Here is a 12,431-nt window from a genome sequence, read left to right as displayed (position 1 = left end):
AATGTGTACTAAAATTAGCACCAAAATATTATACACAATTGCGTTGGTTTTTAAATATAAGTATAATTGATTGAAATAAATTAATTAATATACTCTTGTGTATAATACTTTAGCGTGCATAATTTTGGTGCACATATTATTACCCCAGAGTCAAAACACCATCTCCAATGCAGTTTTCTTTTCCCTTGTTTGTTAAGAATCACAACATAATGTCACCATGAGTTAGTGATCCGGATGATCCAGTTGGCTATAGCATAAGCTGCAAAGTTCTTACTTTCCCCTTTCACTGCTCGAAATATCCCTCGAAATGTTGGATATTAGTCTCTTTTCTCTATATCATTTCATCACAAAGATTCATCTTCACCAATGAACCAAGAACAATACCATGCTTAAACAAGAATAACAAATGATTCTAGCTAATTTGGATTTTGTAGAAGAATATTATTAAGAGACTCCAAAATTACAAAAGGGCAGGCAGGGTTAGCTCTAACATAAAAGGCAAGAAACTTAATCGGAACAAATTTAACAAGATCTGAAGATGATTTTTGGGACAAAATTCGAATCTTGCAAACATTTTAAGCTTAATTAGTTTCAAAGGAGGTGTCATGATGAGATTCCAAGTTGTGTTTAATATTTTTTGCAGCTATACAGAATAAAATTATTGCCAAAACTTTCATGATCAAGTTGGTGTCAACACATTTATCTCAAAAAAAAGAAAAAAAAGAAAAATCAAATGACTAAGCGTGTGGTTTGGAACCATGGTTGGATCAACTAAGTTTGAAAGAGTCTATAGTAAGTATTGGACATCTGAACAAGTAGGACCAATCATTTAAGCTTCTCCCATGGAAGAAAATCAAGATATAAAGAGTGAAAAAGAACCATCAAAAGCTTTGCATTTTTGTAGAAACATTCAAATTTGGCCGAACCAAATAAGAATGAAAGCTAAAAGTATATATCCCATAAAATAATATTTTTTACCATACTATTGGAACATATTTTTCTTTAACTAAATGAACTATATTTTAGTTTTGAATTATTATTTGCATCTCCAAACTACACTAAGAACAATTTCCAATTCCCAGAATGAAAAGATTGAGAGGCTCCTAAACATTGGCAGGAAGGAGAAACTCATTTGGGGAACCCTTTTGAATTGTTGTCTATTAATGCTATTAATGCTAGGTTCAAGCATGACTGTTTTGAGTTCTCCTGTGGATCCCAATCTCTTCTAGTTTTGCAAAATAAACATGAAAATGAAAATGATAATAATAAAACAAGCCATAAATTAATTATATGAAAAGTTTCCAGAAATCAGAAATAAGAGTTCACCTAATAAGAAAGCAAAAACAAGTAGAAACCATAATAGAAAAGTGATAGCATACACAGAAATCAGAAATGAGAGTTTTCCTAATAAGAAAACAAAAACAAGCAGAGACCATAATAGAGAGGCTTTGATGAGAAAAGCTGAAATACCACATTAATTATCTCGGAAGGCTGTTTGAAGTGAAATTACGCAATGGATTCTCCCTCAACAGTTGTGTTTCTGTCTTAAGGTGTTGGTCATTTCCCTGTCTAAGTTGAAAATTCAAACCCCTGCTGATGCTGTTGCTCTCAACATCTTCTTTGGGCATCTCTTTTTCACATTCTTCATCTACAAAAACCTCAATGCAATTACTACCTACAACGGTTCCTGGTTTTTGAGAAACCTTGTACGCTTTCCACTTGCTAGGCTTGTCATTATTCTCTTTGTTTCTCTCTGCTCGAGATCCAAGACTCTTCCAAGAAGAGGCTGCCTCCGTCTTTGGTATATCAACAGCAAAACTTGGATCTTTGTATATGTTAACAAGAGAAGAAGAAGAAGAAGAAGAATGACCCCTACCTGTGGTCCTTATTCTGTTTTCTCCAGTAGAGAGGACAGTGCCAAAGCTTCGGAGTGACAAGTTTTTCTCCGTAGAGTCACCGACATTAGGTTTTGGTCTTCTCATTGAGCGCATAAGAAATTCTGTGTATGAATCCTTGAGTGTTTGTATCGGTTGAGCAGTCCTCGATATACCAAGATTAAATATATCATTGGCCATTTTCATCTTGTTCTTGGATTCCATATGCCTAGCATAGGATATGTAGTATGAAGCATGTGTCTTCCCGATTTCGTTTGTGTCGAGAAAACTGTATATGATTTCAGCATCGCTGCAATTTTGTGCATATTCCAACCACACTTTCAGATACCGGAGATCATCCTTGTAGCGATCTGAATGCCAAAAGGTACGAACACATTGTTCGTAAATCACAACCAGTCCAGAACTATCTCCACCAGAAGGAAATGCTTCCTGAACCCACTTGATGCACTGGAGCCATGGATGGAGAGGATCATCCCCAGAATAATCATCGATTGCTTCAATCAGTTTCTTTCGTTGGTGAAGGAGAGAGTCCTTGTGAAAATTGCTGGTCTGGGACTTGAGAGCCTCGTTCAAGGTAGCAATCTTACGACCTCTCTTCAAAGGCCTTACGTTCTCCTTAAAGAGCTCCCACTCATTCCCAGTTTCTTGCTTTGAGAGAAGGAACTCCGTCTCGGGATCGAACTTCTCCATTATCGCTTTGCTTTGATTTTACAGACAGAAATGGTGAGAAGGGGAAGTCTTGGAATCTGAGTTTGAATTTTCAAAAATGCTAAGGCGCCACATATGATATTGGTGGACCAATAATAATGCTTTAGAATTTTCCTAAAATGTACATATTTTCAAATAGTGTCGTCTGGGATGCTTGGGGGTATTATTGTCTAACCCTAAAATTAAACGGCTCTGATCCGCTTTGTCGTCGTCTACCCCATCGGACGGTGGTGGAGCTACAGATGAGGACACAGACGAGGTGGAGAGAACGCTTCCCCCTTGACGGAACCAGGGCTTTTTCTTCCTGGGATTTCCGATTCCGAGTTCGTGAAGCAAAAAGGCCCCTGGGCACCTCTTCTTGTTCCTAACAACTATGCGGTCATCTGTTTTCCCCATTCTTTACAGAGCAAAGTTGGGAAAGTGTAGCGTTGGGCAATCGGTAATTCATGGGCCACTCCGTTCCTTGTTTGCACTCAATATAGGTATGTATGTATGGATGCTCTCTTTGTTAATTGTTAATATTTCTAATATTCGAATCTCTGGAACTAAAAATACTTCTGTAATTGACGTACAGAGAAAAAGACCTTGTAAATGTTGACGAATCAAATGAATTTCAGTTGATTCACTCATTATTATACTGAAAGAAAGAAAGAATTGGTTAGCTGTATTCATCAATATTTGTTTAAACCTAATGTAGTTGGGATAACGGTCTTTGAGTTTTTGAAATGGACTTTAATGTTATTTCTTAAGATCATATTTTGTTGGTTTCTTTTTTTAACTTGTAAGTGGTGTAATGTATAAACTGTATTGACTAGTCATTTGAAGATTGTTACTTGAAGGTTCTTCCACCGATAAGTAACTCTGTGATGAACTAGTTGTATTCTTTGCATTCCCACTGCTTGGTTGGTTCAGCCCCTTTTCTAATCCTATGGCAGTATATTTGTGTCTGCTTTTCTTTAGCTCAAAATAAAGCATTGGAGGAGGTTGACATGTTTCTTCTGTAACTTTATTTGTTTTATATTTCCCTTGATTAACTCCTTATTGTAATGAACCATTGCATTAATAAGGATTCTGTCTTAGTACCAGGTAAACGATATGAAAGAGGTCAAGAGCATGTTAATTTTTCCACTTTTGCAACAACTGATGATATAAATCTGGGCTCGGGGAAGAAGATGCTGGCAACAAACTTAGCCTCTTTGTTAGAAGAGTGTTCGGAAATAGACGAGGGGAAACCCAAAAGTCGAATGGAACTCAAGAGGTTTTTTGAAAATCGGGTAAAGAAGAGGGTGAAGGAGCAGTATGTGAATGGTAAGTTTCAGGACCTAATAGAAAAAGTAATTGCCAATCCAGAAACTCTTCAAGATGCTTACAATTGTATAAGGCTAAATTCAAACGTTGATATAACAACGTTAGACAACAATACTGCCTCTTTTAAATCCACTGGTGAAGAGCTGTTCTGTGAAAAATTTGACGTCAATGCCAATACTTTTTCTATTTCAACAAAAGGGGCAAAGAAAGAAATCTTAGTCCTGCCTAATCAAAAACTGAAAATCATTCAAGAAGCCATTAGAATAGTTTTGGAAGTTGTATACAGACCCCACTTTTCTAAGATATCACATGGTTGCCGTAGTGGGAGGGGGCACTTCACTGCTTTGAAGTTTATAAGCAAACAGATATGTGCTCCTGATTGGTGGTTTACAGTTCTCATCAACAAAAAGGTAGACACTTGTATCCTTGATAAACTAATATCAGTTATGGAAGAGAAGATAGATGACCAAAGGTTATTTTCGATTATCCGGAGGATGTTTGATTCTCGGGTTATCAATTTGGAGTTTGGGGGTTTCCCTAAAGGTCATGGTCTTCCCCAGGAGGGAGTTTTGTCACCTATATTGATGAACATATACCTTGACCTTTTTGACCGTGAATTTTATAGATTGTCAATGAAATATGAAGCTCTCAATGTAGAATTCCAAAGTAATCAAGAATCTCAGTCTCAGTTGCGCAATTGGTTTAGAAGACACCTGAAAGCCAATGATCTCAGCAGTTCAGGGCAAGAAAATTTCAGCTCAAGTGTTCATTGTTGTCGGTTTATGGATGAGATATTTTTTGCAGTTTCTGGTTCCAAAGATGTTGCTCACAGTTTCAAGTATGAGATTCTAAATTACTTGCAAAAGTCTTTGCACTTGGATATTGATGATAAAGCAGAGCTGTTACCATGTGCAGGTCCACGCGGGGTTCGCTTTATGGGAACCTTGCTCAAAAGAACGGTGAGAGAAACTCCAGCAACAAAAGCTATCCACAAGTTGAAAGAAAAAGTTGAGTTATTTGCTTTGCAAAATAAAGAAGCTTGGAATTCTGGGACAGTTCGGATCGGGAAGAAATGGCTGGCTTATGGGCTGAAGAAAGTAAAAGAGTCAGAAATTAAGCATTTGGCTGATCCTGAATCTGTTCTCAGCCATATTTCTCATTTTCGCAAACCTGGTATGGAAACTGATCACTGGTATAAGCACTTGCTGAAGATATGGATGCAAGATGTTAAAGCAAAAGCAGCAGTGTGTGAGGAAACACTCCTGTCAAAGTATGTTGCAGAACCAGCCTTACCCAAGGAACTGAGGAACTCCTTCTATGAATTTCAAAGGCGTGCGGATGAGTATGTTTTATCCGAGACAGCTTCTACTAAAGCTCTTTTGCAAAATTCTGACTCGTCTGTCCAACCCATCATCGATACTCAGATAATTGCACCTATTAATGCCATAAAAAAACGTCTTGTACGGTATGGATTGGTGACAAACAAAGGTTACCCCCTTCCATCTTCTCTTCTCATTTTACAAGATGACATCCAAATTGTCCATTGGTTTTCAGGCATTGTTCGCCGTTGGTTGAGATGGTACAGTGAGTCTGACAATTTTTCTGATATAAAACTCTTAATTTCTGATCAAGTTAGAAAAGCATGCATTCGGACTTTAGCAGTAAAGTATCACTTGCCAGAAAGTGATATTGAAAATAAGTTTGATGTAGAATTGAGTAGGATCCCTTGCTCCCATGATATTGAGCAAGAGATGGTGAGCGAGACGTTGGATGTTTTCGAAAAGGATGAGGCATTAATGTATGGAATTTCTTATGGTGGTTTGTGTTTGCTGTCCTTATCAAGAAAGGTGAGTGAATCTCGTCCTTGCAATTGTTTTGTTATAGGCTGCTTTGTTCCAGCACAAAGTGTTTATGCTCTTCATGTAATGGAAAGGCAGAAATTTCCAGGATGGAAAACAGGGTTCTCAAGCTGTATTCACCCAAGCTTGAAAAGTCGTAAAATTGGGTTGTGTAAGCAACACTTGAAAGATTTATATCTTGGTGATATATCACTCCAGTCCATTGATTTTGGCTCATGGAAATGAGTGAAGATAGCAGCATATTAATAAAGAGCAAAATCAGGACTCAGCAGGCTTAAATCACCAATGAGCTTTGTGTACTCTGATGAAGTCAGATAGTTAGAAGCTGTCTACTCTGGGACTAAAATCAGTGATTGTGCAGATGGTATCTTGGAAAAATCAAAATGGGAGCCCGATTTGTTTGTTGGAGGACATTTGGTTTGCCTTGATACTGGCTTTGATGATCAAGTTCATACTCTTGTGTTGACTCGTTTTCTAGAGATGCTGGTAGTGTCCAAGTTTGTGGGTTGCTTTACGGTCCTGTTTGGATGCTCAGGCTCTTCCAGACTTCTACAGTTTCTTCTCTTCTCCACCACCATGACCACCAACCTCCTCTAATGTGATGAATATTGCTACAATCATCACCTCCGGCTTCCACTCCACCGACCCAATTATGATCTCCTCCTTAGAATGCCGAATAGCAATACTCGATGAATACTATTTTTTACTAACAGTTATACAATTAATTTATACTATGTGGTGAAAATTTTAATTTTGTTTATAAATGTGTCAATTTTAAAGTTTGTGTATTTATATGACATTTCTTATGTTGGATTATTTTCTGCACTATAGTTTTGTACTACTTAACACCATATTTACATTATTTATTTGTTGTTGAGGGTATTTTTATTATTTATCTTACTTAATTGTATATTTTTTTTCCTATTTTTTAGATAAAAATACATATTATATTAAATCAAGAGTTCATAATACAATAAGAATTTAGGGGAGGAGGTATAGCCTCCAACCAAGTACAAATAGATTCCATTGAAAAAGCATACTTTGTAAATAAGCAGTAGTATTAGCAGATCTAAATACATAAAAAATTTGCACTCTAGGGGAGTTGAATACTAAGAGAGAGGTATTTGTTAACATACAATAAAAATCAGAAACAAAAGCTTGAGAGGATTGCAATCCTTTAACCACTAAAAGAAAATCGGTCTCAACATAGTGAACTAGTAATTGAAGATCTTTAAGCCATTTCAGACCATACACTAAAGCCATAGCTTCCATTACTTCAGGTCTAAAGGTACTTGGGAAAGGCATCGACATAGCAGTGACAATATCACCACTACACCAAAACCAGAGGAATTAGTCATGTTGTTAACTGCAGCATCAGTGTTCAATTTCAGTCTACCAGAAGGTGGATTCATCCAAGGTGAATCTTTGTTGACAACACAGAGTGGAGAAGAAGAAATAGAAGATTTTGCATTCGTGAGCTGTCTGACAGTTTGAAATTCATCAAGATAAAAAATAGCAAAGTATAAGAGAATATCATGAATGTGGTTTTGGTTTCTTGCTATGCTTTTCTTTATTTCTCTCACTCTAAATACTCCAAAAGGATTGTGGCAAATTGCTCTAATTTTAAGTGAGTCCATGTTGCAGAAACGTGGAGCAGCAGTTCATTAAGATTCATTAGCCCAGTAAGATGATTACCAAGAGAAAAGGAAAAAGCTTTTCAAACACGCTTAGGACGGGTACAAAAAAACAGAGCATGTTGAATTGTTTCATTACCATGGTGGCACAAAGAACACAAAGGAGAATCAGCTATGTGCCTTGTATGTAATGTAACAGCAGGCGTGAATGGCTCGTCAAAGAAATATTCGAACCTTTGATGGAAATGTCAGAGCCCAAAAAATTTTCCACCATTGTTGAGTTTGCAATCGACTTACACTAGGCTGTTGTTCCTGCAAATGGATAGCCAAATAATAACCTGATTTGACAGTATAAATTCCATTAGATTCATAGTGACAGATTTGTTGAGCGTTTGAGGATGATAATGTCAAAGGAATACTTTGAATCTTTTGAACATCCGAATTAAGAAATAGGGTTTGCAAGATTGGTAAATTCCATTGACGTGATTTAGAGATTATGCTAGAGACTCTCATATTGAGATCAACACCTTTGTAAATTAATGGTCGAAAATCGGAGATCTCGGGCAGCCAAGGATCCGTGCCACATATGATTTTATGACCATCACCAACTTTCCATCGTAAGCCTTTAGCTAGCAACTCTTTACCCCAAATAATCTCCTGCCATGTTAGGACGAATATGAACCTGGTCCAACATCTAAGAAAGACATGTTTTTGAAGTATCTTGGCTTAAGAATTCGACTCAGTAGCGATGTATGATTTGAGACGATACGCCAAGCTTGTTTGGCCAATAAAGCCTGATTGAAGTGAACAAAACTCTTAAAACCCAATCCGCCTTCAACTTTAGAATGACAAAGTGCAGACCAAGTTTTCCAATTAATACCTGAGCCCGAAGAGTTCCAATCCCACCAAAAATTGTTCATCATAACTTCAATTTGGTTGATTAGAGATTTAGAGAGACGGAAGCAGCTCATTGCATATGTTGGAATGGATTGAGCAACAACTCTATGAAGAATTTCCTTATCACCAATCGAAAATAATTGCTCTTGGTAGGCAGAAAATGATTCCAAAAATTTTCTTTTATCTCCCTAAATAAAACTTTTTTTATCTCTTCCTGAGTAAGATGGAAGTCCCAGGTAGTGTTCATGGCTTGGCTGGATGGGCATGAGAAGTATTTGTTGCAAATTAGCTTGAATTGATGGTAGTGTAATTGGTGAAAAGGACAATACAGACTTCTCCACATTCAACTTTTGTCCCAAAGCACAACAATAACTATCAAGAGAATTTTTTTATGGCAGTGGCTAAACGTAAATTAGCATGACAAAGGACCAAACTGTAAAAATCATTAAAAATCATTCATAACAAAAACAAATACATTAAGTTTAACAATTGTGCATTAGAGCATAATACTAAAAATTGATGTAAATATATCACAAATCAATTTTATAATTGCAGAATAACATAATACAAAAAATTATTTATAAAAATAATAAAAATTATTCATAAAAAAAAAAGGAAAAAAAAATAGAAAAAATATGATTTATAAAGAAAATGAAAAGATCATTTATATAACAAAAATTAAAATCATTCATAAAAAAATAAATAAATAGAAGATATAAAAAATGATTGATAAAATAACAAAGAAAAAGGAAGGCACAAAGAACAAAAATAAGTCTTTTATTTTTATTTTTTAGTGAACATGCTTTTTCTATTGATGTTATAGATAGTAGCATACGAAACACAAAAATTTATTTTGTGTGGAAACAAACTTTTGTCTCCTAATTGTTATGCCCGGATCACAGTAAAAATATAATAACTAATTTTTTTAGTATTTTATGTAAAAACTCTAAAAAAATTTAAAATTTCAAAGAATTCCATTACTTTCACAAACTGTATAGACTATAGTTATGAAAAAAGAAAAAATCTCTTCTTAGTTAAAACATCATATAAGAAAGAAAAGGAAAACTAAAATTTAAATATTTTCATTAGAATATATATTATGATTATATGAGTAGCTACAACATTTTTATTTCTACACACGATGTATATATAGCTAGATCTTAATACAAATACATAGTGATAGAGAGTAGTGAGGGCTTCATAATTATTTAAGCATAGTATATAGATGATGAGCTATTATGGGTGGTGGTGGCCGTGGTGATGATTAGGAGGGGGATGCGGCTTGTGTGGCTCAGGAGGGCCGACTGGCGGTGCATGGTGACCTGGCGGTGGTGCATGGTGAGCTGGTGGCGGCGGTGCTGGATCGGGTGGCGGCGGGTGATGATGACCATGATGTGGGTGACCTGGTGGTGGAGGATCAGGCATCTCGATGATCAGCTATCGTATTTTGTTCTTCTTCTATATACTATGTGTTTAGAGACTTGTGTATGTTGATAAGCCTCAAATATAAGTCCTAGTATTTATAGAGACTAGTGTATATGATATATTATTTTTATTTTACTTAATATTGATTGCTTTGTATAATAAAATAAAATAAAAAGAACTTCCCGAGTAATAATATTATTTGGACCCCAAATTTATTACATATTTTGATAGATTAGCATGAATTATTATGATAAATAATGTGGCAACACTTATATAAAATTATAAAATAATAATATTCAAGATAAAAAAATATACATTTTGAAGAGATATATATATATCTTAGGCATAGGAATAAGTTTGTCTATCATGCCAACTGCGAGTCACATATACACGTTTTTCACTTGCTTGCTAGTAGGTTTCCACCTAAAATTCATGCACTACTCTAGAAGGGTAGAAAGACAAACTAAGTTACTTATTTATTCAAATTATGTAGATTCAACTAAAAAAAAAAAAAAAAAAAAAACAAGTGGTAACCCATATTTTGATTTTATTTATTTTTTATACTAATAAAGAATTCACATAGTGTTTATCTCATTAGATTTTCAAAAGTGATTATATATTATCAATTATATTTGAAAATAAGGCATAAACATTATAATACAAATATAAATCAATATAAAAACAACTTGTTGTTAATGTGAAAAATAAAGTGTATTTTTGTAAAAAAAAAAAATCAAATCCATACAAGTTTTGAAAAAACTATAGAATATTTATACTTTTTAATTTTTTTAATAATTTTTGGGTATTTATTGTAATGCCCACTAGATTAGGCACTTCATTGTATTTTCTAAATTACTATGCTAACTTTTATTAAGATCAAATAATTTAGTAAAAAACTTGATTAAATACAATTTTTTTTAAATAATTATAAACTTTACTAAATAAATAAATAAGTTTACATAATGCGAGATCTATTTTTTCAAAACTACAAATATAACATATACAACATGTGTTGCTTCGCGACTAACAAAATTTGAGTCTGTGTCTTCCCGAATATCTAAACAATTTAGGTCTAACCGTCTAAATATGTACAATCTTTATTGAGCTCTAAACTCACTATTGCTGAGCATTTGCATTGCCTTTACCTAGCTACACATAAAAATATATATATGTGAGTCAACATACTCAATAAGAAAAACATAAAACATACACCTAATCACAGAGTCTTAAACCTGCGTCCAACGCGTATAACTAAGTCTCGAACGTTCTTGATGACTATAGTACGATTGACCATATAATATTAACCTATCAACACTCTAGTCGTACTGATGTGATAACATCAATCCATACTATAAATATAATTGACCATAATACCAACTTATACTTAGCACTGTAGTCGTACTGATGTGATAGCATCAATTCATACTTCTAAATTGCCAAAATATATCACGTTTGTAGGTGCAACTTTATGTACACCAATATCCCTCTCACTGATATGCTATCTAATTGGTAAATATAAACATGTATGCTAACATGTGCAAATGTGCATGTGTTATACTAATCTTTCCTCAACTCCGCAATTAGGAAGGTTGGCCAACCTAAGTAAAAATTGTTGCTCGACGATTAGTGGCCCTAGGTCATAATTAGGTAAAACTGGTAAGTGTCTTGCTATAACACTTCTGGGGACTTAAACTCAAAACTAGAAATTTCTCTATCGATAAATAGTATGACAATTCCCTAAATATCGATAAAATGCAAAAATTGAGTTGCTCGAAATCACCCCAACTGGATAACCAAATCCCTAAACGGTTTACTATTTTTTAGAGTTCTACTTGGGGAAATAGTTCACAGTTTCTATAAAAATGTTGGACTGTTTTAGTGCAGAAATCCTAATACTCTACTTTTCTACTACAATTCTATCCCAAATCCAATTAAACTTTCAAGAATACCTAATTAGAGCATAATGATAATAATTCATCCAAAAATAGCATCATCGAACCCCTGAATTAAAAGTTCTCATTGTTGAGCTAAGTTTGAGTTCAAAAACTCAAACTTAGCTTCAACTAACCTATGGTTGCTTAATTACCACAAAATCAACACCAGTAAACATAATTCAGACCCCATTTAGCTTAAAAAGACATGGACTTAGGATTTAAAGTGAGGGAACGTAATTTTTTTTTTAAAGGCATGGGCCAAAAGTAAACTTAAAAAGAAGAAAAAAAGTAATTTTTGTGGGATTTGAACTTTTGACTTTTATTATATATACAATTTAGCTTAATTATTACACCAAAGTTAATACTATGTCTATAATTATCATATTTTATTACAATTATATGTAATAACTTACTAAAATACATATATATATTTTTTCTAATTTTCTTAGGGGTGACTCCCCCCCCCCCCCCCCCGCCCTCCCCGACGCTTTTATGTGTGGGTCTGCCTATGGTTTTATTAAAATAGATTGTTAAAGGCTTTACTCTGAACCAACTTAAATGATTCAAAAAATTGTGGAAGAATGGGAAAAAGAGTTGTTTAGATTCATTGTAATAACTAGTATCAATAAGGACAAAATATTAAGAAATCCTAAGGGTTGAGATAAATTATTTCGCTGCATGATTATAAATATTCTTACTTTAATATCTGTTTATATTTAAATTATTTAGAAATATATTCTAAAGGTGTTTAATATATGGGTAAATATTATT

The 12,431-nt window shown here is 34.4% G+C and overlaps 2 protein-coding genes across 3 annotated transcripts; one reads left to right on the top strand and one right to left on the bottom strand.

The window, feature by feature from the left end:
- Nucleotides 1-1,257: 1,257 nt before the first annotated feature.
- LOC115725099 (mitotic spindle checkpoint protein BUBR1) lies at nucleotides 1,258-2,585 on the bottom strand. Its single transcript, XM_030654524.2, has one exon. It carries the CDS (start codon nucleotides 2,583-2,585, stop codon nucleotides 1,479-1,481), a length of 1,107 nt encoding a protein of 368 aa, XP_030510384.1. The 3' UTR covers nucleotides 1,258-1,478.
- A 179-nt stretch (nucleotides 2,586-2,764) lies between these two features.
- On the top strand, nucleotides 2,765-6,644 carry LOC115725098 (nuclear intron maturase 4, mitochondrial). Of its 2 annotated transcripts, none has more exons than XM_030654523.2 (2): nucleotides 2,765-3,085; nucleotides 3,690-6,644. In XM_030654523.2, the coding sequence occupies exons 1-2, from the start codon at nucleotides 2,977-2,979 to the stop codon at nucleotides 5,993-5,995; spliced, it is 2,415 nt and encodes an 804-aa protein (XP_030510383.1). In that variant the 5' UTR covers nucleotides 2,765-2,976; the 3' UTR covers nucleotides 5,996-6,644. The 2 variants fall into 2 exon arrangements, with proteins under 2 accessions (XP_030510383.1, XP_030510382.1); XM_030654522.2 differs by having other exon boundaries at nucleotides 2,951-3,085; nucleotides 3,684-6,644.
- The last annotated feature ends 5,787 nt before the right edge of the window (nucleotides 6,645-12,431 follow it).

This window comes from Cannabis sativa, chromosome 6 (genome assembly GCF_029168945.1).
Source record: "Cannabis sativa cultivar Pink pepper isolate KNU-18-1 chromosome 6, ASM2916894v1, whole genome shotgun sequence".
Classification (NCBI taxonomy): domain Eukaryota; kingdom Viridiplantae; phylum Streptophyta; class Magnoliopsida; order Rosales; family Cannabaceae; genus Cannabis; species Cannabis sativa.
This window is presented reverse-complemented; position numbering and strand designations above follow the sequence as displayed.

Bases quoted from the DNA above. Each gene is read 5' to 3' on its own strand.
- LOC115725099 (XM_030654524.2), bottom strand. From the start codon at position 2,585: ATGGAGAAGTTCGATCCCGAGACGGAGTTCCTTCTCTCAAAGCAAGAA.
- LOC115725098 (XM_030654522.2), top strand. From the start codon at position 2,977: ATGCGGTCATCTGTTTTCCCCATTCTTTACAGAGCAAAGTTGGGAAAG. The intron at 3,086-3,683 runs GTATGTATGTAT...ATTCTGTCTTAG, and splicing joins CTTGTTTGCACTCAATATAG to TACCAGGTAAACGATATGAA.